The 27116-nt window shown below is 50.2% G+C and overlaps 2 protein-coding genes across 10 annotated transcripts in view; both read right to left on the bottom strand.

Annotated features, from left to right (window-relative positions):
- The window catches only part of LIMK1 (LIM domain kinase 1), a 38441-nt gene extending 20143 nt beyond the window's left edge, over positions 1-18298 (bottom strand). The window contains exons 1-2 of one of the 3 annotated variants that reach the window (XM_082201439.1): positions 17874-18298; positions 15667-15763 (exon numbers count right to left, since the gene is read on the bottom strand). In XM_082201439.1, the coding sequence (XP_082057565.1) occupies positions 15667-15763; positions 17874-17931 (155 nt within the window). In that variant the 5' untranslated portion in view covers positions 17932-18298. Of the gene's footprint in view, positions 1-7340; positions 7443-11505; positions 11744-15666; positions 15764-17873 lie in introns of those variants that run through there. The other 2 variants (XM_082201438.1, XM_082201440.1) reach the window with 2 other exon arrangements.
- A 5323-nt stretch (positions 18299-23621) lies between these two features.
- The window catches only part of ELN (elastin), a 60634-nt gene continuing 57139 nt past the window's right edge, over positions 23622-27116 (bottom strand). For all 7 annotated transcript variants that reach the window (XM_082201413.1, XM_082201417.1, XM_082201416.1 and 4 more), the window contains 3 exons: positions 25696-25725; positions 25563-25592; positions 23622-24438 (listed from right to left, as the gene is read on the bottom strand). In XM_082201413.1, coding sequence (XP_082057539.1) covers positions 24422-24438; positions 25563-25592; positions 25696-25725 — 77 coding nt within the window. In that variant the 3' untranslated portion in view covers positions 23622-24421. The remainder of the gene's footprint in view (positions 24439-25562; positions 25593-25695; positions 25726-27116) is intronic.

Here is a 27116-nt window from a genome sequence, read left to right as displayed (position 1 = left end):
ACCTCTCACACTGGAATAATGGAGAAAAATATGCATAATTTGAGATTTCCACAGGGATTAGAACCTCCAGACACTTTTTATATGATTAGGCATTGAATTATGACGTCTACAGCAGAAACATCATTTTCATGATAATCCTTGTCCCCAGCCTGGCAAATTGGAAACTAGACTTAATCAGAAAACGCTAATATTTTTTTACTTGGACTTTGTTATTTTAGCCCATGTGCAAATGTACTTATTCTACGTGCCTATTTTATAGTTTTGTTTGTCATCTTTGAATTCTCATCTGTTGTTATCACCGTTCTCTCTGTTTTATATGCATTATAACAGAAACAAAATGTCTTCACCAAAAAACATGGCCAGCATGGCCTTATCCTTCATGAATTTGTCTAATTCTCTTATCCAGCCATCACTACCTCCTGCGGGAGTTCCGTAGCTTAACTACGCACTGTGTGAAGAAATACTTCTACTGCAATCTCCAAACACTCAGCTTCGTTTTAAAATGACTTCCTGAGGTATGTGGGAGGGCTAACGGTTAAAGGCAAAGCAGGAGCAATAGAAAGAAAAGAAAAAAAGAAAAGAAAAGAAAAGAAAAGAAAAGAAGGCAGTTTTTATGGGAAGGTGTGGTAAGGAGGCAGAGGTGGCTCAGCTCTTCAAAAACTCTGAACACTGATGAATATTTGGTGATGTCTGACAATTTGGTTGTGACTGCCAACCACATTCAAAATATATCCACCGTGAAATTGTCTCTTTGGCACAGAGGTTGGTGAATCCCTGGCAACCCTGAAAGACTGGTTGGGTGGCAGAGAGACGGACTAGGTGCAGTTTGTTTGCGGCAACAAAGAGGCGTCAAAGGCTGGCAAAACAAGGCCAGGGATCTGAACATGCCACCCGTTGTTTCCGTCTCTGAAACTGAACGTTTAGGGAAGCAACTCTACTTTCCACGCTTATGAACCTCCGTCGAGGTCATTTCCAGGCTTGCAAAAGAACTGTGACACTTTTCTGGGTGAGTTCCCCAACAATGAGGAGGCAAAACTCACCCGTAATCACATGTCCAAATACTGTAAGAACTTTCCTTACACCAGAAGGTCAGACGTGATGGTGGCTGGAACCCACTGAGACAGGATAGGGTAGAAGGCAGGGAACCCAACAGCAGGGGGTGCCAGAGCTGATCGCAGGCAGAGCAAACTGTCTGCCGTCAAGGACCAGCTATTACTGGAAACAGCTGGGTTTTTCTGATGGTGAGAGGGATGAGTTTCTTTGTGGCAATGATTCTGCCTTGCATGCAGAAGGTCCCAGGTCCAATCCTTGGCATCTACAAGGCAGGGCTGGGAATATTCCTTGTGTCAAGGACTGGTTGGAGGCAGAGGAGTGGTGGGAGGCACCAGCTAAGGAATCCCCCAAGGGAACTCCCAGGGAAGAAGGCTCAGAGACAGTGGATTGGTGGTGGGGTGACCATGAGTGGTCGGAAGGAGAAGAGGAAGCAGACTGGGAGGAGAAGGTGTCAGAAGCTGAAGAGGCAACAGGGTTTAGTGAGCAAAAAGAGACTGTGGCAGAGGGGTTCAGAGGCAGAGGCAGAAGCGGAGGCTGGGGAGCAGGAGGGCCAAGAGGCAGAGATGAGGCAGGCTGGTGAGGAAACCAGGGAGTCTCCCCCTCCTGCTGCGACCAGCTCCCGTCCCTGTGGGTCTCCTAGAACACACAGAGACATGAAAAGAGCAGAGCAGAGATTGGTTGTGTGCAGAGGCAGTCTCAGTCTCTGATTGCTTGGGGGGACAACCCTGGAGAGGGGTGGACTTAGGCAGCTGTGGGGAAGGTGGGGACCATCAGTCCTCGCAACTGCCTCATTGGGGAAGACCTACTGGGAGGAGTTGGTGAGATTACAAGGCCTGCGATATTTTGCTTGCTGTGAATAGAGAGTTAACTTCATTGACACTGGGTGTTTTACTGCTGACCTACGCTTGACTGCGGCTCAGTCTGGAACCATGGAGAGCTGCTGTCCCATAAGTGCAGTCAACACTGAGCTGGATGGGCCAATGTTCTGACTACATGACTCTTGGGATCCCTTCAGACTCTACTATTCTATGATTTGTATGTTACTTTAGGGTGCTCAGTTCTAGACTTCTGGGAGACTGAGGTGTGTGTGCGCGCACGCACACAGGCTTTCTCCACCCCACCATCTCACCCAGCACCCTTTTTCAGACTGTGGTCAGCTAGGAATCTCAAAGATCCCCCAAGCTGGCAGCAGGACAGCAGAGATCCAGGGTGGGCAAAAGCAAATGCTTCTTCACATGCAGCATGAAACCATAGAGTTGTAAGAGATCCCCAAGGGCCTTCTAGTCCAACCCCCTGCAGTGCAGTAATTCACCGGTGGAACTCCCTGTCACAAGAGGTGGGGGCAGTCCTTGAAGAGACTCCAAATGGGGATCCTACAGATTAATGGGAGAGAAGGGGATTGGGGTGTCTGTGTGTCCGGTTGGTGGCTAAACAAGACTTACAGAGTCAGGGGCAGTCTAGATGCCAGGGATGAGGATAAAAAATGTGGGGTTCCAATCCTTCCTTATGTACATTTTGCATGGGAGGAACCAGGCAGGGCTGAGCTAACGGCTGGTGGGGATTTCCCCTGAGGAAAGGAGGAAGTGATGGGACAGATTCGCTTCCTGTTTGGGTCTGACAGGTTGCAAAGCCACTGCATGTGTTCTCACGCCACTGTGGCATGGGATCAGCAACAAGCCACAGAAACGCCCCCTTACTGGCACCTCCACAAGGGCAACCTTAGACCCAGCCGTGGGAGGAGGCTCAGATCCCACTTCAGGACAGATGAAGGGTGTGCCAACTTCCCAAACCTTCCCAGTCTAACCATCCTGGGTCCCTCCTTATTCCAACACAGACAGAGCTCTCAGTGCACTTTCATTTTTCTACCAGGATCCCTTTTCAATCAGCAGCTATTTGCATTATTATTAATTATATTCCTATCCTGACCTTTTTCTCGGGTCCTGCTTGCAGGTTTCCCCAAAGAGGCATACGGGAGAATGGGATGCGGGACTAGATGGGCCACTAGCGTAACCTAGCAGGCTCTTGTATTCTCAAACAGCCTCTGCTTCTGGCAAAGTCCCCCAGTTATCCCAAGGGCATTCCCCACTGCGTCTCCTTTTAGCTGCTCTCTGATTCATTCTCGGTTTGGAGATGCCAATCTGAAAAGGGAGAAGCAGGGCTCGGGTGTCTCCTGAAAAGTGGCCACCTGCAAAGGCTGGTTTTGCCTCTGTCTGCAACGCTCCTTTTGTCCTTGAGCACTCCGTTTACATTTGGGTGTCAAATGTCCCTCCCGGCTTGTCCTCCCCGCTGCTTCTGGTGGATCACGGCAGCCAAGCAGGCATCCCTGGGGACCCACGATCACCCTTCAACTGAGCAGAAAGACTGCTATCGGCAACCTTGCTCCTAAGGTTTACTCATAAATCCTGCAAATCTGAAGGATGGTCAAAGAGTGTGAAAAGAGCCCTGCCGGATCACAGAATCAGGAGGGGCCCAAAGCTGAACCCCCGTGATGTGTCAGGCCATGGACCTTTCCAGTCCAGCATCTTATTCCCATATGGGCCAGCCGGATGCTTATGGGAAGCACCAAAGCATGACAGAAACTTGCCCCATTTATGATAGTGTTATCCTCCATGAATTTGTCTACTAGTTCTCTTTTAATGCCAACTGAGCTGAGGCCCTGGTTCACATCCACCCCTGAGGGAGCAACTTGCTCATGAGGAGCTCTCCGTGGTTCTGAAACTACTGACCTGACTTGCCCTGGGGACTTCTCCAGGGAATCAGAACTGGATTGATCTAGCCCCAAAGGTCCTCTTCTCTGACCAGCAGCTAGTCTCCAAAGTCAAGCTGAGATCCTCTAGAACGGCTGTGGTTTGAACCCAGGATCCCATCCACATGCTAAATGGGTGCTCTGCATAGTGAGTTGTGACCTTTTTGTGAATTATTTTATTAGCCTGGTGACACATGTTTTCTTTCTATTACCTCCTACAGCAGCAGGTCTTTTAATTATCAGGGAAAGTATTTAATTATAATTGTTCAGAAAAGGGTAAGTCTCAGCACCTTCCACATGAAATATGACATATGTTGTGTCCAACACTAGTCCCACGCAAAACAGACTCAAAACAGATGCACTGAAATAAAAGAGTATATTGCTTTTGATGGGACCAATTCAAGTGGATCTCAGTTGGATTACAACCATCTGGCCAGATTTACAGAACCCCGCCACCCTACACCTCTTTACTTGGAAGTAAGGCCCACTGAGTTGAGCAGTGATGACTCTCATGCAGGAGACCAGCATTGCGCAATCATATGCCAAACCTTTGGCCAACCTAGGTCCTTCCTAGGTTTTGAACTACAACTCCCATCAGCAGTGGCACCAGGGGATGAACATACGGTCCTTTGAAACAGCTGGAAGGGCCCAGGTTGGCAAAAGGTGGAGTTAGCTGAACACTCTGCAAAGGTGGCGTACATGGTTCTCCCCCTCCTTAATCAACTCCCACAACAACCCTGTGAGGTACGTTAGGCTGAGAGAGAGCATGACTGTCCCACAAGGTCACCCAGTGAGCTTCCTGGCCAAGTGGGGATTAGAACCCTGGTCTCCAAGATCATAGTCCAGCACTCAAACCACTACACCACACTGCCTCTGACAAAAAAAAACCTACAGGTGTCACTGGCAATAAAAAGGTGCACCTCCCAAACTTAGGGTGCACACATGCATCTGTGCTTTGCAAGCATGCCGAGATTTAAAAACGAGACTTTCCAGAATATGGCAGAGGAAGAAGAAAAGGCTTCTGGACCGGCCACTCTCTGGGAAAACACCTGCCTTGATTTACTAATCTGCCACCTTCTTACAGTGCAGTTAATTTCCATGTCTATATCATTTGGGGAGGGAGAGGGAGGTCTTTGCTTGCATCAGCGCCACCTAGGCCAGCCACGATTCCCATTGTCTGAGGCCTGCCTCCTTGTGGCTGCCTTGCCGGCTGGCCAACCAAGTACGAACCCTGGGAGCGGTGAGCCTGCAGCAGGAGTTTCTGCGGAAAGGTATTCAGTGTGACTCAGCCTGCCGCTGGTGCAATGGATTTACGTGACAGGAGGCATCCGGGCAAGCTGTCGTGCGAAGCTCTCTCTCTCTCCCCCCCCTCTCTTCCGGCACAAGAAGCCTGCAATTGCCCCCTCCCCAAGGGCAGAAAGTACCCTGAGGGGACCAGCTTTTTGCTATAAGCCTCCGTGTTCACTGGTGAAGTTACTTACACGCCTCTCCTAGCATGAGGCACCTGCAGAAGGATGGCGCCACCCAGCAGGTGTTCTGCACAATAGCCTTGCACGCTGCGGGTGCCACCCCGGCTGACCTCACGGAGGCAGCGACCCCAGATGGCTTTAAAAGAGGATTAGACAAATCAATGGAGGAGGGGGGGGCTCTCCATGGCTACTAGCCAGGGTGGCTGTGCTCTGGTGAGAAGCAGCAATATTTCTGAATCGCAGTTGCTAGAAACCACAGGACGGGAGAGGGCTCTTATCTTCTTAGGCACCCCGTTTCATGGTGTGAACGTGCCAGGAATCAGCTGGCATTTGGGGGCTCCATCACAAGCCAGCAGGAACCCTCATGCACCCCTTGATCTCTCCTAGTGGCCCCGGGCAGAGAGGGTCTTCCCGGACTCTCCACCCCACCCCCACGAAAGAAACGCTCCTGCCAGAGGGGGAGATTGAGTTGGTCCATGTGTCTCTGGCTTGTGTGATGAGGCTCCATTGCATCATTGCTGCTCAGCCCCCTCCTCTCCTCCCCACCTCATTTCCAGAGTGAGGAGGGGAATGCCAAAGCAGCAGTGACTGACGTCACCTGCAGGGGGGCCACCCCATTACATCACCCTTGCGGAACTTCCCAGCTCAAACTCTAAGCAGGGAGAGAGGGGAGCCAATAGCAGAGCCGGCTGCATTTAACCCATGCCTGGCTACCAAACAATGGCTATTCTGGGTTTCCTGGGATTTAGCAGGCGCATAGAAACCTAAGAGTAAGGAGCAGAAGAACGCAAGAATTGAGAGCATAGTGCTATTTGGAAAGGTTCTCTGATTTTATTGTTTATATTCCTGTATACTATTTTATTATTATTATTTTGTACAGCATCTGCTTTTTATTCGCTGCATTGCAGGGGGTTGGGCTAGATGACCCTTCAGAGCCCTTCCAACTCTACAGTCCTAGCATTCTGAGATTTAGGGCTCATCCACACTTTTGCTTGCCCCGTATTTTGATCTCCTTGTGTCCCAATTAATTCCCCCGAGTCCAGAAGCTTTCCTCAATGTTCTGCAGCTGTGCCTTGTGGAAATCCAATCTTACCCGCTGAATCAGAAGCTCAGTAAGCAAAATCCCTCTCCAGTTTTTTCCACGCATCTGATGAGATCTGATTCAGCAGGTAAGATCTGATTTTCACAAGGCACAGCAGTGGAACGGCGATAAAAGCTCTCAGACACAGTGGAATTAATCGATACACAATCCAATCAAAATATGGGTCAAGTTAAAGTGTGAATGAGCACTTATTTAGTTTTTGCCTTTGCCTTTTGCCTGGTACAGTATATTGCTTGATCTTTTTCTTTTGCGCTGCATTTGATCTACACTTTGTATTTTGTTGTGAGATTATACTTGATAACGTATGTCAATTAGAGTTTCTGGCTTTTTTTGCATTGGATCTCCATTTTTGAACATCGGAAGAGCCTGCTGGATCAGGCCAAAGACACATCTAGTCCAGTATCCTGCTCTCACAGTGGCCAGACTGTCACTCAGCAAGCAGACTCCAAGCACAAGAGACCTCCCCCTCGGAGTTCATAGGCATTGCTGCCTCTGTGGAGGCAAAGCACAGCCATTGTGGCTTTTAGCAAATGACAGCCCTCTCCTTAATGATCTTGCCAAATCCCCTTTCAAAGCCACCCAAATTGGTGCCTATCTCTGCCTCTTGTGGGAGTGAGTTCCACAGTTTAACGTTGCGCTGCATAAAGAAGTTCCTTTTATCTGTCCTGAATCTTCCAACATTCAGCTTCATCGAATGTCTAGCGTTAAACTTTCCTCCATCCACTTTCTCCATGCCAGGCATAATTTTGCCTATCGTGTTGCCTCTTACTCACCAAAAAAAGTCCCAAATGTTGCAACCTATTTTTTCCCTATAGTACCAGACCTCTGGTTTGTATAACATTCTGAGACTCTACCCTGCTATATCGGAGTTCTGTTTTCCATGTGCTGATCTGAAATTCTTTTGAATATAAGTCGTTCGAGATATTATTTTTTAAAAAATATTAATGGAAGCAAAAGCCACCACACCTACCTGAAGAAAGTGGTGTTCAGGGATAGACTTCCTCTGAACATGGCAGGTCCATTCCTAACGGCCACAGGGAATAAGGGCAGCCCTGTTGGATCTGAGCAAAAGCGCCGCCCAACCAGATGCCACTTGGAAATCTACAAGAAGCAACTGGTCTGTGGTAGCCTGATATCTGGCACCCAGCATCCGCTGGATATCGCTTTCACTTCCATGCAAAGCCCACTCACACTTCCTTGCTGGTGGATGGCCTCCTTCCCTGCTCCTCCCCCTCCACACCACACTAATTTGCACATAGGTTGCAGCAGTTGGGAGTTTTTAAGTTCAGAGAAAATGCAAGTAAAAGAGGCAACCTGACTGAAGTTTATAAAATTATGCCCGGCATGGAGAAAGTGGACAGAGAAGAGGTTCCTTTCCTCTCTCACAACTGTAGAATTTGTGGACATCCAAGGAAGCTGAATTTTTGGAATATTCAGAACAGACCAAAAACTATCGTGCTCAGCTGTGGGACCCCCTGGAGGCCACCAACTTGGAAGGCTTTAAAAGACGACTGGACAAATTCAAGGAGGAGGAGAGGGTTATCAGTGGCTCAGTACAACATCACAATGTAAAATAAGATAAAATAATTTCTCAAAAGGCTGTGTGGAGACCCGTGTGGCATAGTGGCTGGAGTGTCAGGCTAGGAAATAGAAGACCAGGGTTGAAATCCCCCCATCAGCCAAGAAGCTTGGGCTCTGTCCCTGCCTCTCAGCCTGATCTACCTCACAGGGTTGTGGTGGGTGTCAATGCAATAAATAAATTATGTGCATGCCATGAGAATCCAGTGGATTGCAAGCACTCATGAGCTCACAGAAGTTAGCTCCAAGCAAGTAAATGTTCGGTTCCTTCCTACTAAAAACAAACAAACAAACAAACAAACAAACAAACACCTTTCCTGTGAGGCCTACAGTTCAGGCCCCTTCATTGCTGCCCACAACAAAATGGAAGCTTGAAAACATGAAACTGCAGCCATTCGAAGTTCTCTCTTGTCTCCCCTTCCTTCTTATCTGCCTTGCCGCCTTGCCGCTTCCCTCTCAAACACAATTTAATTTGTAAGCTTCTGGGGGCAGGGAAGCCTCTAATTTTAATGCTCCCTCCATTAAGAGTCACATGGAAGACTCTGTACATCACACATGCCATTTTCATTTGACTGCAGCTCAGCTTCTGGCAAAAAACCAAGACACTCATCTCACTCTCTGGAATTTGACATCACCAGTTACGTATCTAATTATGTAACAACATCATTCTCAGTTGTTGGGTTTCCTTTTGTCAAATAAGTTTTATGACAACAGTGACCAGTCTTCTTCCCAGATCTCCATCTCTTATTATGGACTGGTATTATACCTGAACACTTTTGGTCCTTAGCTAAAATTTTGGCCTCACTCCCCCTCCCAGGCTGTGTGTGGCCCACAGGTTCTGTGTCAAAGTACTATTGTGGCCCACTTGGTATGAAGAGTTGGACCACCCTGACCTAGAGGAACCAAACCTAGTCACTTCCCTTTTCAGAGTCTGCCCTGGGGGTTAATGCAGAAAAGAACCCATCAGGCCGAGCCATTTGGGGTTTCAATGGGATTTCCAAAAACCTACCAAGGAAAACCAGCATTTAAAAGGAAGCACAGTCAAAACCAGGTGCTGTGAATGGAAAAGGGTCTGCTCCCAAGCCATGGAGTCTGATAGCTGGACTTCCTCTTAGAGGTTTAAGGTTTAAATGAGGTTAAATGTGGGACACCCACCCAAAATGAGTTTTGGCTTCCTTTTGGAATGAGGACGGGAAGAATCATGTATGGTACCTTGAGGTCTTTGGGGAGAAAGGTCAACAACAACCAGTACTACTACTACTACTACTACTACTTCTACAACTACAACTACTACAACAACAGTATCTCAATTCAAAACGGCATCAGATGGTATTCAAACATAGATGGAAAAAGTGCTCCTCTGTCTCAGGCACTATCATGCCACACTGGGGAAACATTATCCCAAGACATGTCCAAACACATAGAGAGCAGGCAGGCAGACAGACAGACAGACAGACAAACTACTTTCCAAAATATATAGTAGGTCAATCAATCAATCAATCAATCAATCAATCAGCACTATTTGTTTCGATGCAAAGGAATTCCAATGCAAACAGGGGAGAGGAACACCACCAATTACATATCATTTGCAGACTGAAAGCCACAACAGTGAATGTGGATAACATTCACTGGACTGATTTCTGTCCCACACAAGGAACAAATCAGCAGACACTGGCCATTTTCTGCTCCTCTTCCCATTTCCTTCAGAATTCCACCTTGCCCAGGACCAGTGATCCTAATAATACGAGACAGGATGTTGACAAAAGGAGTCCCCCTTGCCTTTCTTTCTCCACCAAGGACAATGAAAGGTGACCTTCGCTGGCACGTGCCGGCAAGTGGTAGCCGCTGATCTGGAAATAGAATCAGAAACTGCAAAACTCTTCCAGTTTGCTGGCACTGAGAAGCTTCTATGAGGCAACCAGGAGCTGGCAGCTCCTTGTTCTCAGTCTGAAGAAAACAGAATGGGATTTCACACCCCAGAGTGCAACACAAATTTGTTCCACCTTCCTTCTGCCTCGGGTCAAACCATGTACAGCAGGTTTTGGAAACCACGCAGAAACCTGCTGGACCTCTTTATGCCAGGTGCAAGTGAGCCGAACAGACATGCCCCACCCCCTTGACCAATTCAAAAGAAGCATTGCTGCCTATAACTTTAGGTGGGGCTGCTTCTGAATCAGAAACCAAGTGCAAAGACAAGCCCAACAGGGATCCTCCATTCTTGCTTTAAAAGACAGTTTTAATACCACGGAGAACCCGGCCAACTAAATCAAACCTCCATGCTCAGAGGAAGTGTAACTTTGGACACCAGATGCTAGAGACAAAGAACAACAGGAACATCAGAAAAGCCTGGTGGGTCAGGCCAATGGCCCAGCTACTCCAGCATCCTGTTCTCACAGTGGCCAACCAGATGCTCCTTAGAGAAGCAAGCAGGACTTGAGCACAAGAGCCTCTTTCCTCCTGCAGTTCCCAGAAACTGGTATTCAGAAGCATTACTGCCTCTGACTGTGGAGCCAGAGCATAGCTACCATAGCTAGTAGCCTTCAAGAGCCTTCTCCTCGTCCATGAATGTGCCTCATTCTCTTTTAAAGCCATCCAGGTTGTTGGCCATCACAGCATCCTGTGGGAGGTAGTTCCACAGTTTAACCATGCAGAGCATGAAGAAGGACTTTCTTTCCTCTATATCCAAATCATCCAGCAGCTTCATTGGATGTCCACGAGTTCTAGTGTTATGAGAGAGGGAGAAAAACTTCTCTCTATCCACTTTCACCATGGAATCATAGAACTGCAGAGTTGGAAGGGACCTTGAGGGGTCTCTGCCCAAACCCCTGCAATGCAGGAATAGGCAGCTGGCCCATACGGGGATCAAACCCACAACCTTGGCATTTTTAACACCACGTTCTAACCACCTGAGCCACCTTCATCATGCCAGGTGTCATTTTATAAACTTCTACCATGTCACCTCTTTGGGCTTGTCCACATTTCCGCTTGTTCTATGCCAAGGATTGCAAATTGGAGGATATATAAATATATCACCCAACCCTAGTCAGCGGTTCTCACCTGTGACTGCTAAAGAAACCCTCCACATTCAGAGGCAGTGTATCTTTCAATATCAGATGCTTAGAGCCAAAGGGCAACAGCAGCACTACAGTCATACCTCAGGTTACAGACGCTTCAGGTTGCGGTTTTTCAGGTTACGGACCACCGAAACCCGGAAGTACTGGAACGGGTTACTTCTGGCTTTTGGCTGCCATGCATGCGCAGAAGCACTAAATTGCACTTTGCGCATGTGCAGAAGACCAAATCACAACCCGCGCGTGCACAGATGCGTCACTGAGGGTTGTGGACGCTACGGGTTGCGAACGTGCATCCCGCACGGATCATGTTCACAACCCGAGCGTCCACTGTACTGGGAAGCTTTCCAGAGGCACCAACTGACCACAGCCGGAGGCAGTGCACTGAACCAACCCAACCCAGCGCCTGGCCCAGCTAGTCAGCTTTTATCTCCTGCCAACTCTGAGTTCAAATCCTGCATTTCATCATTTCCGGCGGAGACTTACTTGGCTCCTGCTGTCAGAAAGTGGTTGCTCTTGAGCACGGCAGCCAGCAACGGGGTCTCTTCCTTGGCACCTGCCCACTGCTGGTGCCTAGAACGTGGGCAGAGGCACACCCTTCCCTGCCTGCCCTGGGCAGCCAGGGGCTGAGCCCGGCCCCCGAGATAAGCCCCCGAGTTCGCCAGCTCTGACCCCGAAGAGTAGCTCCTCACTGCCATTGCAATTTGCTCCGCTCTGCTCTGCTCTGTTCTGCCTCGGAAGCTGACTCCAGCCAGCCCAGCCCCAGGGCAGGAAGTTGTTCTGTAATCACAAGGAGGGGAATTTCCTCTGTGACTGCCGCCTCCACGCAGCATCGGGCCTCTCTCTCAGCCGCCCCCCTGGGAGTCACGTAGCTATCTTTGTCAACAGCCCTGCGCAGATGTGCTCTTGCCACAGCTGGGAGGCCGGAGCGCAGGCCTCTCTCTGCACCGCCTCTTGCATCATCGAGCCAGCCTGCGCATCGTCCACCTCAGAGGACACATGCAATTTCCACCCACCTCCATGCCCCGCTAGCTGGTGGGGGGAGCACCAATGCCTGGGCATCTCCCCAGCATGCAAGAGCTGTAAGAACGTGAGAAGAGCCTGATGGATCAGGCCAAAGACACATCTGGCACAGTACCCTGTTCTCACAATAGCTAAAAGCCCCTAAGAACTTTGAAATACAGATAGACTGCCACTGGGCCTGGAGGTTCCATCAGGACATAAGAAGAGCCCAGAGGCAGAGCATAGCTATCATGGTTAGTAGCCTTCTCCTCCATGAATTAGTCTTTTAAAGGAATCCAGGTTGGTGTTCCCCACTGCGTCCTGCGGGAGCAAGTTCCGGAGTTTAAATGCATGTCCTCAGATGGTTCACAGACGCACCCGTTTGTCCTCAAGCCAGACTCTTCCAAGCAGACTCCAGTGTGAGTATGAGAGAAGAGCTATTTTATTCCCTGCAAGGTGAGGGAGGCAGCCAGACTTTTAAAAGCGCACAACCCCAAAGCAGCCAGGGTCGGGGCCCAGGGAATCGGCTCCGAGCTGGACGTGTGAGGAGTGTGTCTCTTGGAAGGAGAGCCAAGTCTCTGCGCTTGCCAGATGCCACCAGCCATATTGACGGCTGCCCAGAAGGAGGAGGAGGGGGGGGAACTGTAAAGCCAAGAATGAATGGAGCAGCCAAGCTGTTGGGGAAGCAGATGATCAGCGGAGGAAGGTGGCTCTCGTCTTTCGCCCCCTCCCCACCAGGCACCTGGAACATATGCTGGAGGGGAGAGGGTATGTTTAGCCCGGAGAAGAGAAGACCGAGAGGTGCAAGCAGGATAGCTCAGCTGGTTAGAGCATGGTGCTAATAATGCCAAGGTTGCAGGTTCGATCCCCGTATGGGACAGCTGCATATTCCTGCATTGTGGAACTTGATGGTCGCCAGGGTCCCTTCCAACTCTACAATTCTATGATAGGCATCTTCAGAAGAAGTCTAGTGTCCAGATCTGCCTTGGTCAGACCCCACCTGGAGTGCGGTGTGCAGTTCAGGGCCCTGCAGTTTAAGAAGGATATTGGCAAGCTGGAAGGTGGGCAGAGGAGGGTGATGGAGAATATCAAGGGCCCGGAAGACACAAGATCTACCCACCTTGGAAGAATGGCAGATGAAGGTGATAGACTATATGGGACTGGCAGAAATGACTGGCAGAATCCGAGACCAGGGAAAAGAGACGGCGGAAGAAGATTGGAAGAAATTCAAGAACTATCTTAAGAAACATTGTAAAATTAATGAATGTTAGAATGATGTGGTTTTAGAAATTAAGTAGATTACAGCTGTAAGGATTAAGTTAAAAGAAAAGAAAGGTTAAAAATTAGAGAAAATTAAGGGTGAGGATTTGCTGAATTAAAATCTGAAATTGGAATGCAGAAAGGGGAGGTATGAGGAGGTCGGAGAAGTAAGTTATAAGAAAATAAGGCAGGGTTCTGCAACCTTTAAGACAAAAGGAGCCACTTGGGCCTGTTTCCGAAGAAAAAACAACAACTGGGAGCCGCAAAACCATTGCGACATTTAAAGCATGCACGCCGCTGCCCTCCGATCTGACAGCGGGCGGGAAGGTGACGTTGGGACGGTGCGTGACTAACCCACGCACCGCCCCCATGCGACGTCACAGCCAGTACAGCGCCTGCCACAGTGGAGAGTGTCGGGGCGCACAATGCGCCTCCTCCCCTCGCTAGTATCCGCCCCGGAGCCGCGGCAAAGGTGTAAAAGAGCCACATGCGGCTCCGGAGCCGCGGGTTGCAGACCCCTGAAATAAGGGTTTGAAATTATACTTGTTTTTTGTTTGTGTTTGTTTGTATTATTGTGTTTGTCTATATAATTTGTGAAACTTTAATATATATCTTATATAAAAAAAGAGAATATCAAGGGCCCAAAGCCTTTTGAGGAATGGGTGAGGGAATTGGTTATATTTAGCCTGGAGAAGAAAAGACTTAGAGGTGATATGATAGCCATCTTCAAATACCTGAAGGACTCTCACTGGGAAGATGGAGCCAGCTTGTTTTCTGCTGCTCCAGAGGGCTGGACCCGAACCAAAGGATTCAAATGGCAAGAAAGGAGATTCTGACAAGGAACAACTTTCTGACCATAGGATCTGTTCCACGGTGGAGGATTCTCCTTCCACAGCAGTGGATTCTCCGTCACTGGAGGATTTTCAAGAGGCTGGACGGCGATCAGTCAGGGACTCTTTAGCTGCGATTCCTGCATTGCAGAAGTTGGGCTAGATGCCCTTCCAACTCTACAATTCTAGGTTTGCATGATCCTTTGGTGCAGAAGGAGCTGCTCAAGCTGTCCCAGGGCCAGGCCACGAGCCTCCTTGGCAGGAGAGCACTGGATTTCGCTGCTCACACCAACCCGTGCTAAAGAATATTCTAAGGGTGGGGGCACTTCCTTTCTGGCCCAATAAGCAACAGTGAACATAGGAAGAGTCCTGGGATGGCTCAGTCAAAAAGAAGCCGATTTCTAGTCCAGCGTCCAGTCCTCACAGTGGCCAACTGGACATCTCTTCCAGGAAGCCCATAATCAGGACCGGAGCGCCAGAGCAACCCTCTCCCCACTTGGGATCCCCAGGAAGTAGGATTCAGAGGCAGACCATAGCCATTGTAGCTAATAACCATCAACAGCCCCTCTGTCCAGTCCTCTTTTAAAACCATCCAAGCCGGTGGACAGCACTGACTCCTGCGGCAGTGAGTTCCATCATTTAACTATGCATTGCATTAAGAAGGGCTTTCTTATGTCTGCCCTGAATTTCCTAGCATTTCTCCTTTTTCTCCAAGGAGTTCAGAGTGGTGGACGTGGTTCTCCCCCTCCCCCCTCAATTAATTCCCACAACAACCCTGTAAGGCAGGCTAGGCTGAGAGGCAGTGACTGGCCTCCAATGTCACCCAGTGAACTTCATGACTGAGTGGGGATTTGAACCCAGGTCTCCCATGTCCTAGTCTGATAATGTAACCACTTTGCAACACTGCCTCTCTTAAGATGTAGCTCTGGCCTAGTTTGCACACCATGGAAAGTCAAGCTATTTATTTGTTTATTGCATTTATAGCCCACCTTTTTTCCTCCCAGGTTCTCCTGCCCACAACAACCCTGTGAGGTAGGCTAAGCCAAGAGGCAGCGACAGATCCAAAGTCATGACCTAGTGGGGAGCTTCATGACCTAGTGGGGATTTGAACCCTGGCCTCTCTCAGGTCCTAATCGAACACTACCACTTTCTAAAGGAAAAAGCCCCAGATCTTGAAACTTTTCCTTGCTCTAATAACCCCCTCACTGCTTTCTGAAACTGTGGTTCTCCAGATCGGAACACAGGAAGTCAGACCACTGGTCTATCTAGCCCAATACTGTCTACACTGACTGGCAGCAGATCCCCAGGATTTCAGACAGGAGAATCTCTCACCATTGGGGATTGAACCTGGGACCTTCTGCACTCAAAGCAAGTGTTCCATCCCTGAGCTATAGTCCTTCCCTTAGCTTGCAGGACTACAACTCCCATCGTCCTTGACCTTCGACCCTCCTGGCAGGGCCTGATGGGAGATGGCAGTTCAGAAAAGCAGCTGGGAGGATGCTGGCTCCCCCTTCCCACCCTACTGGTGACAGCCGCCCTACCAGAGCGGTCCTACCTGAAGCAGTCGGTGTGCCAGTCCGCGTTGAGGGCCTGCAGATACTGGCCGTCGTAGATATTGTGGCTGCAGCTGGCGCATATTGGCAGGTCGCTTCCTGGAGAGGAAAACAGAGGTGGGGGCAGGTTGAGTGGAGGGGTATCACCAGCACAGCCTGGGCTCTCACTGAAGGATTTCAGTTTTTGCCCAAAACCAGATGTAGGCCTAGCAAACAGGGCCGTTGTCTGCATGACACTTTTAAAGTGGTATCGTACCACTTCAAACGGGAATGGCTTTCCCCGAAGGAATTCTGGGGACGGCAGTTTCAGTCTTGAGGAGCTACAGTTCCCAGAGCCCTTAACAAACTACAGGTCCTGGGAAGCCAAACAGGCTTTCAATGCATGTTGGATATGTGGTGTGACCTCAGAGAGGAAGGAGGGAGTCAATGCATATTTAAAGCAGTCCAAGACCACTTTAAATAGGCACGGCTTCTCCCGAAGAATCTTGGGAACCATGGTTTGCTAAGGATGTTGAGTTGCTTTTAGAAACACCCCTATTAGCCCCCACTCTCAGAACTACAATTTCCAGAGTTCCCTGGGATTGACTGTCAAACCACTCTGGGATTTGCAATTTGGGGAGGGGAATAAGGGGTCCCTTAAAAACCCTCAGCACCCATAACAAACTACACTTCCCAGAATTTTTTGGGGGGAAAGGAATGACTGTTTAAAGTTGCATGACGCTGATTTAAATGTACAGTGCAGAGGCTCCCCAAGACTCCAGAGGGGCTGTGGGTGATTTCTCTCTCTCTCCCCCAGAATGCACCTCATCCTCTTGTGCCCCCCCCAGAATAGATTTGTTTGAAGCAGTGCTCAAAGAAAAGCAGCACTCACATTGAATGAACAAGGGTTCCTCTGAGAACACGCAGAATAACTTCCGTAATCCGAACCTGAAGCATGGCTCCGCCAGGAGCCTCATCCCTGTTAACTCTGTGAGGGGACATGGGGGCATGGGGGGGTGGATAATGGCAATTCTCCTGCACCCAGCTGCTCACGAATGCCCAGAGGCCCCTAGTTGAGGCTAGCCCTATGACCTCCTTTCCCATGGCTGGTGGCCACAGATCAATCTCCTGTTTATATAACAGCAGGACTGTCCCCTACTTCACCCCCATAGATTGGGGGTGTGGAGAGGAGTGGCAGGGAAACGGGGGGCATCCCTAGAAATGGGGAACAGAATGGGGGGGATAATTTTTTCCTTGCACCCAGACTCTGAACTTGTTTTCAGTAGCAGGCCTCCATGCTGTAACAATTACAGGGGAGCAAGAGTGTCCTGGAGCATGCACAGAGGGTGCTTTCTTTTTTCTTTGTAACCACAGCATGCCCACCTTCTTCTGGGCCCAGGTGCCATTGGGGTTATGAGGATCAGAAAGATGATAGGATTTGTGGGGCGAGTGGGACACCCTTTTTCCTGCTGTGAAAGAGCATTTTATTCACCCTATCCTGTTCCACCCGTTTGCAAAAGGAGAATTCCCACACTCAGGAAAGGCTCTATGAATCCTCAACTTTCAGTAAAGTAGCGAAAATATTTGCAAAAGGAAGGGGGAAAGCATGGATCCTAGAATCAACCCCGAAGTCTTTTATCCAAACCCCACTTTCTTGCATTCCGGTCAGACGAGACTCCCTTGCCTGCGGCAGGAGGTCGGGAGAAACAGCACCCTGGACAGCACCCACCGGATGGGCACCGGATTAATCTCCCTGCCCCCGCCTCCTGGGGTGAGTTGAAAGCGCAGAGACAACGGGCTGGAGGTGGGGAGGGAGGAAACGCGCTCTGCACGTGCTCAGAGACGCGCTCCCAGTTAGTCTGCGCACGCCCCTTAAGGCGAGTGAAGGGGCTAAGTAGGCCTTGGGGGCCTCTCCCAACCTTCCGAGGACCACTCCACAAGCCCCACTAGCGCACGCGCGTGAAGTAGACCTCTCCTTTCGCCCCCACCCCTCCCGGCCTCTTGCACGTGTGAATACCTGCCACGCGTGCAATGCAGCAAGGGGGCGGCCCGGACATTTCTCTCTCTCTCTCTCCCACCCCCTGTAGGGCTCAAGGTCAAGCAGGGGAGGGGGCGGAGGAGCCCTGAACGCCACCCCACTCCGTCCCCACCGCGCCCCAGGAGGCCGGCCAGAGGCCGGGTGAGGGGCGACGTGGAGTGGGGGCGGGGAGGGCTCTCTTCCAGGACCCACCTTCGTCCTCTCCCATGGGCTCGTCTCTCCAGGTGCAGCACAGGAGCATCAGCCTCATGCGGACGCCGCGCCAGACCCCCCCGGCTCGGGCGGCAGCAGCGTCGGCGTCGGCGTCTCCTCCCTGCGCTTGCCGGGCAGCGAAGGGGGCAGGGCGGGCTGCTTGGTTGCGCCGGCTGCGGACTCGCCCGGGCCGACTGCGCGGCAGCCCTGGGAAAATGGGGCGGGGGTGAGGAGGAGGAGGAGGAGGAGGGAGGCGGGTCCAAAGATGAGCCAGTCAGAGGGACCCCCCTTACTCCGCCCGTCTCCAGCTATAATGCAACGTGCGCTGCAAGGCGATGCAAGGCCAGGCGCCTCCCCTCTCGCTTAGACGGGGCGGGGGGCTAGAAGAAGCGGAGTCCCGGCAGGGATGCAGCCAGCCAGCCAGAACCGGACACACGCACGCGCGCACACACACCCCGCTGCCGCCGCGCGCTCCCTGGGAAGCGAAGCTGACGGAAAGGGAGGGGATGGTGAGGGAAGCCCTGAGTGCGCGCAGAGGGTCCGGGGGCAACGGCAGATAAAACCGACGGGTGTGTGTGAAGAGAAATGTATGATCTCGTGTCAGACCACAGCTAAGCTGTGATGGTCCACAGCTGACTGGCAGCCGCTCTTTCCAGGGTTTCAGGAGGGGATGGAGAAGGGGCCCCTGAGTATGTGCAGAGCGCCCAAGGACAACTGCAGACAAAAGGCGAGGGGGTAGTGCAGGGAAGAGGAAAACGTATTGTTGTGTGCCACCCCAATCTCTGAGCTGTGCGAGACGCTATTGGGTTCCAGGCACCTTTACCAAGGGTCCATGTTTCCATAGCCAGATTTAGGGCAGCATGGCCGGTTCGCCTGCACTGGGCGCCAAGCCGAGGGGACACCACAGGGTGCCACAACTGTGACATAGCGCACAGAACGGAAGGCAAGAGGCAGGGGACATCAGATTTTGGCCTTGCAGAGGGCGCCACTAAAAATTTGAAATACGAAAATTCACCCCTACATGTTTCCTTTTAAAAATGAGGCATAGTGGGGACTCAGGTATCTTTATGATACATAGTTTATTTACACATACAGTGGTACCTCGGGTTACATACGCTTCAGGTTACAGACTCCGCTAACCCAGAAATAGTACCTCAGGTTAAGAACTTTGCTTCAGGATGAGAACAGAAATTGTGCTACGGCGGCAGCAGGAGGCCCCATTAGCTAAAGTGGTGCAGAACAGTTTCAGGTTAAGAATGGACCTCCAGAACGAATTAAGTACTTAACCCGAGGTACCACTGTATATGCAACCTGAGCCTACGATGCAGCAGTTCCCAGCATTAACACCCCAAAAGACTCTTGCTTCTCTGGATTCAAACAGACATCAGCCATTGTCCTCTGACTCTGCCTTTTGTAGCCGGTCACTTTTTCTATCCTGCAACTTAGGTCAGATCACAGTCAAATCTACTTCGAACTCTTTGTCTTCCCAACTAACTCTGAGCTGAGGCCCCTTGCATTTGGTTTTCCTAATGGCTTTTGTTCTCCATCATCCCAGGCGATTTGCTGGTCAGGAAACTGGCTTAGTTTATATTTTAACATTTACTGAATCCAGAAGTTCAGTGTCTGGCATCCAGAAACTTGTAACGGGTGGGTAGGAGTCTGAAACTCATAAACTCATAACAGTAGGAAGTTGCCTTGTCCTGTGTCAGACCAGCAGTCCAGCCCTGTATGGTGGACACTGACCAGCAGCAGCTCTCTCCAAAGTGGGAGTCTCTACCTGGAGATGCCACCTGGGATTGAACCTGGGACAGATGTTCTCCTGCCGCTGGGTTAAGACTCCAGTCCTCATGGTTACCAAGCAAGGACTGCTTTCAGACCACCAGTCCCTCTAGCCAGTGGGAGGAAGCAAGACTTATCAATACCAGTTGCCGGATGCCATGGTAGCGCAAGGGGGAGTCCCTTTATACCCAGGGACGCGGACTTACAAAAAATATTGGGGGGGCCTGGGAAAGCTCATGAATAATAAATAAGCTCATGAATATGCAAATAAAGTGGCGCCGCCTCCTCGTGAGCGAATAGGGGAGAGCGTGCTGCGCCTATTAATCAGCTCCGAAGGAAATTGGGTGGAGCTTTTGCTCGGGAGGGAGGGCAGGAGGCATGCAGCCCGACCCTGTGCATTTTGGGCTGGGGGAGCGGCGGCGATGGCGCTCTGCTGGAGGGGCGCCGGAGATTATTGGGGGGCGGAGCCCCCCCAAACGAATTTTTGAGGGGGCTCGGGCCCCCTCAAGCCCCATGGAGTCGGCGCCTATGTTTATACCTGAATCCTGCTTGTGGCCTATCCCTTGGGACATCGCTTGGCCTCTAAAACTGCTGGCACATTTGCAAAGCTAAGCAGGGTCTGGTCTTGTTTCAAATTGGATGGGGAACTACGTGTTGAGATTCCAGCATTGCAGAGGGATGGACTTGGATAACCCTAGCTCAACAATTATATGAAAAGGAAACTGGGCTTGATGGGTCATTGGCCTGATCCAGCAACCTCTTAGGTTCTTATCTGCTGTCTATTTTCTGGTTGCTAATGTGCAGCCATTTATGGAGGAAAAGGCTATGGATGGGTAGTAGCCACAATGGCTCTGCTCTGCCTCCACAGTCAGAGGCAACAATGCTTCTGAATGCCAGCTGCTGGAAGCCAGGCGGGGCCAGAGTGCTCTCGTGCATGAATCCTGCTTGTGGGTTTCCCACAATGGCCGCCGGGTCACCAACTGTGAGAACAGGATGCCGGTCTAAATGGCCTGATCCACTTCTTAGAGTGCTTGACTGATGCATTCAGGATCTCCTCTTGTTCTGTTGTATTTCTGCCTTTCTGAATTTGTACAGAGCAGCAAGCAGTGACGGCCTTCAATTCCTTCAGCTTATTTGTTTATGTGTCTCCTTTCCTCCTGATACGGAACGGGGGGGGGGCAATGTCTTCTTCACTACAATATATTTGCTCAATTTCTCTAGGACTCCATCACCCCTCCCCTGTCCTCCATAATCTCTCAAGTAATCCTGTCAATATCACTCTGCCAAACCTTTCCTCCGGGCAATGCCAGGTGACAGACTACGTGTACATGGGCCATTGTCTTCTCAGGATGTGCTTATCTGCGCATATCTCCAGCTCCCTGCATATTCCCCCTCCCTCCTCCATATGTTAATCTGTGTAACCCAACCTCTTAATGTATTCATGATGTAACTGGGATGTATTTTGCACTGTATTCTGGGATATGGAGGGAAATTTCAAAAGTTCATGTCACCCCTTTCTCGCTGTTCAATCTCGCCTTGAACCTGTTGCGCAATAAACTTGGATCTTCTGCAGTTTGCTCCTGCGTCCGGCTGAGCTCATTTTCTTCCGCAGGGACCCACGGACTTAGTCCGGTGAGCTGGGTGGCAAAGTAACCCCGCACCCAGATTTTTCCGTAACACTCCCCTGCACACATTGTCAGTGTACAGAACAACTTTGCCAATACTTGGCAAAAAGGAGTCTTGGGACAATTGTGCATATGGCTATATTGAGATTCTTTGGATGGAAGCTGGCTAGCTTCCATTAAGAACATAAGAGGAGTCTGCTGGTTAGGCCAAGAGCCCTTCTAGTCCAGCATCGTCTTCTCAAAGTGACCACCCCAGATGCTTCACTGGGAAACTCGCAAGCAGGACCAAAGCACAGCATCCCTCTCCTCTCCTTTCCTCTCCTCTGGTTTCTAGCAACTGGTATTCAGAAGCATTGCTACCTCCAACTGCAGAGGCAGAGCATATCTATCATGGCCAGAAGCCATCAATAGTCTTCTTATCCTCCATGAAATTGCCCCATCCTCTGTTAAAGCCATCCAGGCCAGTGGCCATCACTACCTCCTGTGGGAGCAAGTTGCCTGAAGAAGGACTTCCTTACGTCTGCTCTGAATCTCCAATCCAGCTTCATTGGATGTCCATGACTTCTAGTGCTATGAGAGAGAGGAAGGAAAACTTTTCCCCATCCACTTTTCCTATGCTATGCATAATTTTATAACCTCTATCACGTCGCCTCTTACTTGCCTTTTCTCTTAACTAAAAAGCCTCAAATGCCACAAGCTTTCTCCTTCAGCCCCCTTGATCATTTTGGTTGTTGCTTTCTAAACCTTTTCCAATTCTGCAATATCCGTTTTTAGGTGAGGTGGCCGGAATTTCACACAATGTTCAAAATGCGACCCTAGCATAGCTTTGTATGGCATTATGACATGGTCTATAGAAATTTCAGTTCCCGATGTTCTCGCCCCTCCTCAGTGTTGATTTCCTGCCTATTTTTGGTTCACTTGCACCACAAACACTGATATTTCCTTGTGAAATTCACACAGGTGCTGCAGGATCCCTGCAGATTCGTTTTTGGCAGTAAGGTACGATTTTATGATTTTATTCTATTTGCAAGCATGGAGTAACATAGTTCATCTCCACCAGATGCATTTATTCACCTGTGGGTTTTATGACTAGGGAAAGAAAAATATTACATTTAAATATAACTGTCCTAGTATAATGACAATCCAAAACAGTTCCTCTGCAATATTTTCCAGGATAATTAATTCTTCATTTACAGTTTCTCCGATTTCTACTGTCTCCCCCCCCCCCCCGTAGTGTTTTTTATTGTTTGAGATGGCTTATAGGTGTGAAATTCAATAAAATGTATTTATAAAACCAAACCAACACCATCATTTTCTCGGTAGTGTCTTTGCTTACAGAAGTTGCCCCATTGCTGGGCATTCTGCAATAAAAGTTGCATGACTCCCATGGAAACAGCTCAGCTCATCAGGCTGCAAAGGAGCTGAACTGCTGGTTGCAAAGTGCTTTGCTCCACTCTAGCAAGCTCACCTCTGGATCTTTAATGAGCCCTACAGCCCAACTCCTCCCCCTAAGCTATAGGATCCTCCCCTAAGCTATAGGATCCATTTCCAAGTGTGCATCCCACTACTATCTATCAAATTGAGGGATGGTATGAGAACTATTTTCAAAGATCTGAAGAGCTGCCACATGGAAGAAGGAGCGAGCTGGTTTGCTGCTGCTCTGGAGGGGAGGACTGGAACCAATGGATTCAAATTACCAGAAAGGAGATTTTGAATAAACAGTAGGAAGAACCAGGGCCCCCTTTTTTGGCCAGAACTCACTGGAACTCGATTTTGGATAGGGCTGGGTGATATCTGGTTTTCAACATTGTGATATATCACCACATGCACATGCATGCATCATGATTCATGATATATTGCCAGGTCAAAAATGATGAAACCAATATCACGATTTGGACTTCACACTGGTTTTGCACAATATATCGCCTAGTTCTGGCACCTATTAGGTGAACACCATTGCCAATATAAGGGTGGCATTCATGGTGAGTTTGAGTACCTCTTTTTCTAGAAAAATAGCACTGGGAAGAACAGTTTGGTGTTAAGAGCTATTGGACAGTAGAAGGGGCTCTTTCGGAAGGTAGTGGAATTTCCATCATTGGAGGTTTCCCCACAGAGGCTGGATGGCCACCTGTCAGGCATCTTTAGCCATGATGCATTGCAAACAGTTGAACCAGAAAACTCTTAGGTTCTGTGCTTCTAATAATAAACAGTCACACCTGCCAAGATGCACTCACTTTGCCCCTCTGCACAGGCTCAGAGACACTCAATTTGTGTTTGCTCGGGTTGCTCAAGGGAAAGTAGGTTCCAGACCGTACGTCTCCAGGAGGAAAAAGCACAAGAAATGTTCCTTTAAAAAGTTATTTATTAGTCAGGTTTTATTTAATTCTTTTTTTCCCGGAAAGCGGTTTACTGTTCCTCTTTATAAAAAGTGTCCCATCCCAGTTACATCGAAGTGATTAAACATGAAGAGTCGTGGAGCAGGTCGGCCACGGTCCCGTGGGGAGGGGCGGCGGGGGACCCCCAGGACGGCCTCTTTGCTCGGACCTGGACGGCGTGGCCTCTGGCTCTCTTGCTTGAAAGGCCGGGTGTGGCCTGGGCTGTGCTAATCCGCTGCGGCCCTGACAGGCAGCAGCTGGAGGATTAAGGTTAATCCTGTTGGCACCGACCCCCCAGCCCGGCCTGCTCCCCCTCCCCTGCCGATACGCAGGCAGTGTGCCAGGGAAGGGGCTCTCATGGCAACCCAGTGGCATTCTCCCCCCAGAAAAACTGGAGCCTGGAGAGAGAGGGGGGGTGGAGACTGGGAAAGGGAGTGGGGCCAACTGGCCAGTGTGACTACTGACCCCCCCGCACAGGGCTCAGGAGTGGGCTAAAGTGCTCGGGCATCTTCCCCCCCTCCTCCGAAAGCGGCCCTCCTCGGCCGCAGCACCAAAGAGGCCCCCCCACCGCCCAGGAAGTGGACGGCTGGGTGTAGCACCAGTGAGAGAGGGAGGAGGGCTGTTTGGGGTCTGTGGGGCAAAAAGGCACAGGGCGGCGGTGACGATGGCGGTGGTGGTGGAATCTGCTTTTCTCGGGGTGAGGGGGTACATTCGAGACCAGGCAGTAGCACCAAAGTTCATGAGGTGAATGGTAGGCAGTCTGCCAGGGCTACTTCCTCTTGCGGCCTGCAAGGTGTGGGGAGAGAAGAGGAGGAAGACCATCAGCGGTGACACATGCCTTACTCACATCCCAGCTGCCTTTGAACTATTTGTATTATTTATTTGTAAAAATAGTAGTAATAATATTACCAGTATACTGCAACATCAGAAAAATATATATGTCAAAGCGGCTTACAGCAATGAAAGCATAAAACCATTCAAAAAGTTTAAAACAGACATTGTGGGAGGATGTGTTCTGAATTGCCTCACTAGGTTTGGCGGAAGTGAAAAGCGTTCAGCACTTGCTGAAACTCCAGTGGTGGAGAGTTCCACAGGACTGGGTTGATGGCATTAAAGGACATCTGTGGGGGTGATGCCTCGGGGGCTTCCATTTCACCCTGCCTCGTAGGTGGGCTGGCCTTGAGGCACCCGGAGCACACCAGAACTGGTGGATGGGATCATATGGACTAGCTCCTTTGCTACCAGTGGTGTCCTTATTTAACCATCTTCTGGGCTGCTGTCAGGGCAAACTGTATTTCAGTTGCTGGTTCTAAAACTACTTTGCTTTTATTACCTTGTAATTTATAATTTTTTTAAAAAAATAATAATGCTGCAAGCCACCCTGAATCCCACCTTCGGAGAAAGGCATGATAAACACATTAAAATAAAATACAACAACAATAGGAGGAGGACACTGTGTGTCCGGGAGGCATTTTTCATGGGTGGCTCACAGGTAGGGATAGTGGAAGATTCCGATGGACTGGAAAACAGCACCCCAAATTGTGTCCATTTGTGTGCTGATTCTCAGCTTGGGGCGGAATTCAGGCAAGTGAACCTGTTGGTACTTGCTGTCATCATTTAAGTCCGCAAACATAATGTGATTGGTGGCCATTCTCTTGGCCCCTTTGCAAAAACAGCCAGACCTAGAGAATTTGCCCTTCGACCTCCTGTTCCCATTAGCAGCCCACAGGAGGCCTATGAGACCCTCCCCGTACAGGCGAGGCCTGATGGGAAGAAGCTCTCCCCACCCCACCCTGGCACTAAGCTAGAGCCTGGCACTCAGAGGTAGACTGCCTTTGAACCTGGAGGCTCTTGGAACAAGACAGAAACAGTTTGAAAGTGGACTGCTTCTGGGTTGGGGTGCAACTTACCTCTGTAGCCGTACGGCTTGGGAGGTTTGCCTGTGGAGAAGCAAGGGAGAAACATGGGGTGAGGTCACTCAAGATCTCCTGGATTCACCCTTGACCCCCAACCCAGCCAGCCAGCAGAAAGCAATGCACTTACCACCATAGCCCAGCTGGCCAGGGACTCCACCTGCAAGCCCAACCCAGACAGGAAAACTGGTTAGCCACACAGAGCAGCCAGCAGCCCCCTCCCACCCCACATTCTGAACTGTGTGTGTGTGTTTGGGTGAGGGGTGCATGGCAAAGGTCACAGTGGGCCTCAGCGAAAGAGAAGCGGGGAAACTGATGGGGAAACAAGCAGGGGGCTTGACTAGATGACTGTACTGTTCCAGGATTCTATGGAAACACCTAAGCATCTTGTTATATTTCCTTGTATTCAGATCATTAGTATGGGACTCTTATCTCTGAGCATAAGAACATACAAAGAGCCCTGTAGCTGGATCAGGCCAAAGGATCTGGTCCAGCACCTCCTTCTCACAGTGGCCAGCCAGGTGCTGATATGAGAAACCCCCAAGGAGGTGTCAAGGCAGGAGTAGGGAACAAGTCAGCAATAACTCACAAGGTGTCCGTGAAGTTAACTCTTTATTCAAAGGAATTGAACAGCTCAGGCCTAGTGAGCACAGCAGCTTGCCCCAAGGAGGCAGTTGTGGGGACTGAAGACCCCTGCCTTCCCACAGCTGCCTAAGTTATTTCCAAGTGATCTGAGGCTTTGTCGTCTTCCCCGTATTTCCTCCGCCCTCTTCATACCTCTTCTGGTTCTGGGGAACCGGTGGGGAGGGGAGCTGGTCACAGCAGGAGGGGGAGAGTCCCTGGCTTCTTCAGCAGTCTGCCTCATCTCTGTCTCTTGGTCCCCACCTCTGCTTCTGCCTCTTAGTCTGGACTGCTCTCTGCCACAGCCTCTTCCTGCTCACTAAACCCTGTTACCTCCTCAGCCCCTGACACCTCCTTCTCCTCATCTGCTCCCTCTTCTCCCTCTGACCCACCACCAATCCCCTGGCTCTGAGACGTCTTCCTTTGGGGGTTCCCCCGCTGGCACCTCGCACCACTCCTCTGCATCCAGCGAGTCCGTGACAGCAGAATTCGAACACAAGAGCCCTCTCCTGTGGTCTCCAGCAATTGATATCCAGAAGCTCTGCTGCCTCCAACCATGGAGGCAGAACAAAGCCATCATGGCTAGTAGCCATTGTTAGTTTCCCCCCTCCATGAATGGACCAAGCATCTTTCAAAACCATCCAAGCTGGCGGCCATCACTACCTCCTGTGGGAGCAAGGCATCTTACGCTTGCTGGTTTCCCGCAGATGTCAGGTTGGCCACTGTGAAGACAGGATGCTGGACTAGATGGGGCCATTGGCCTGATCCAACAGGCTCTTAGATTCTTAAGTTCTTATGAACTGGTACCAGTGACAGGGTGTAAGGAATACCTTATGAGGGAGGTGACCCCACTGAAGACCACCTGCTTGCCCCCAAATTGACTGCTCCCCTGGTCTGTTTCAGCTCCTTTGTGGGTGTCACCCATCATCA

Source organism: Podarcis vaucheri, assembly GCF_965113315.1.
Source record: "Podarcis vaucheri genome assembly, chromosome: 15".
Lineage (NCBI taxonomy): Eukaryota > Metazoa > Chordata > Lepidosauria > Squamata > Lacertidae > Podarcis > Podarcis vaucheri.
Note: the sequence above shows the minus strand (reverse complement) of the source record. Positions and strands in the feature narration are given on the sequence as shown.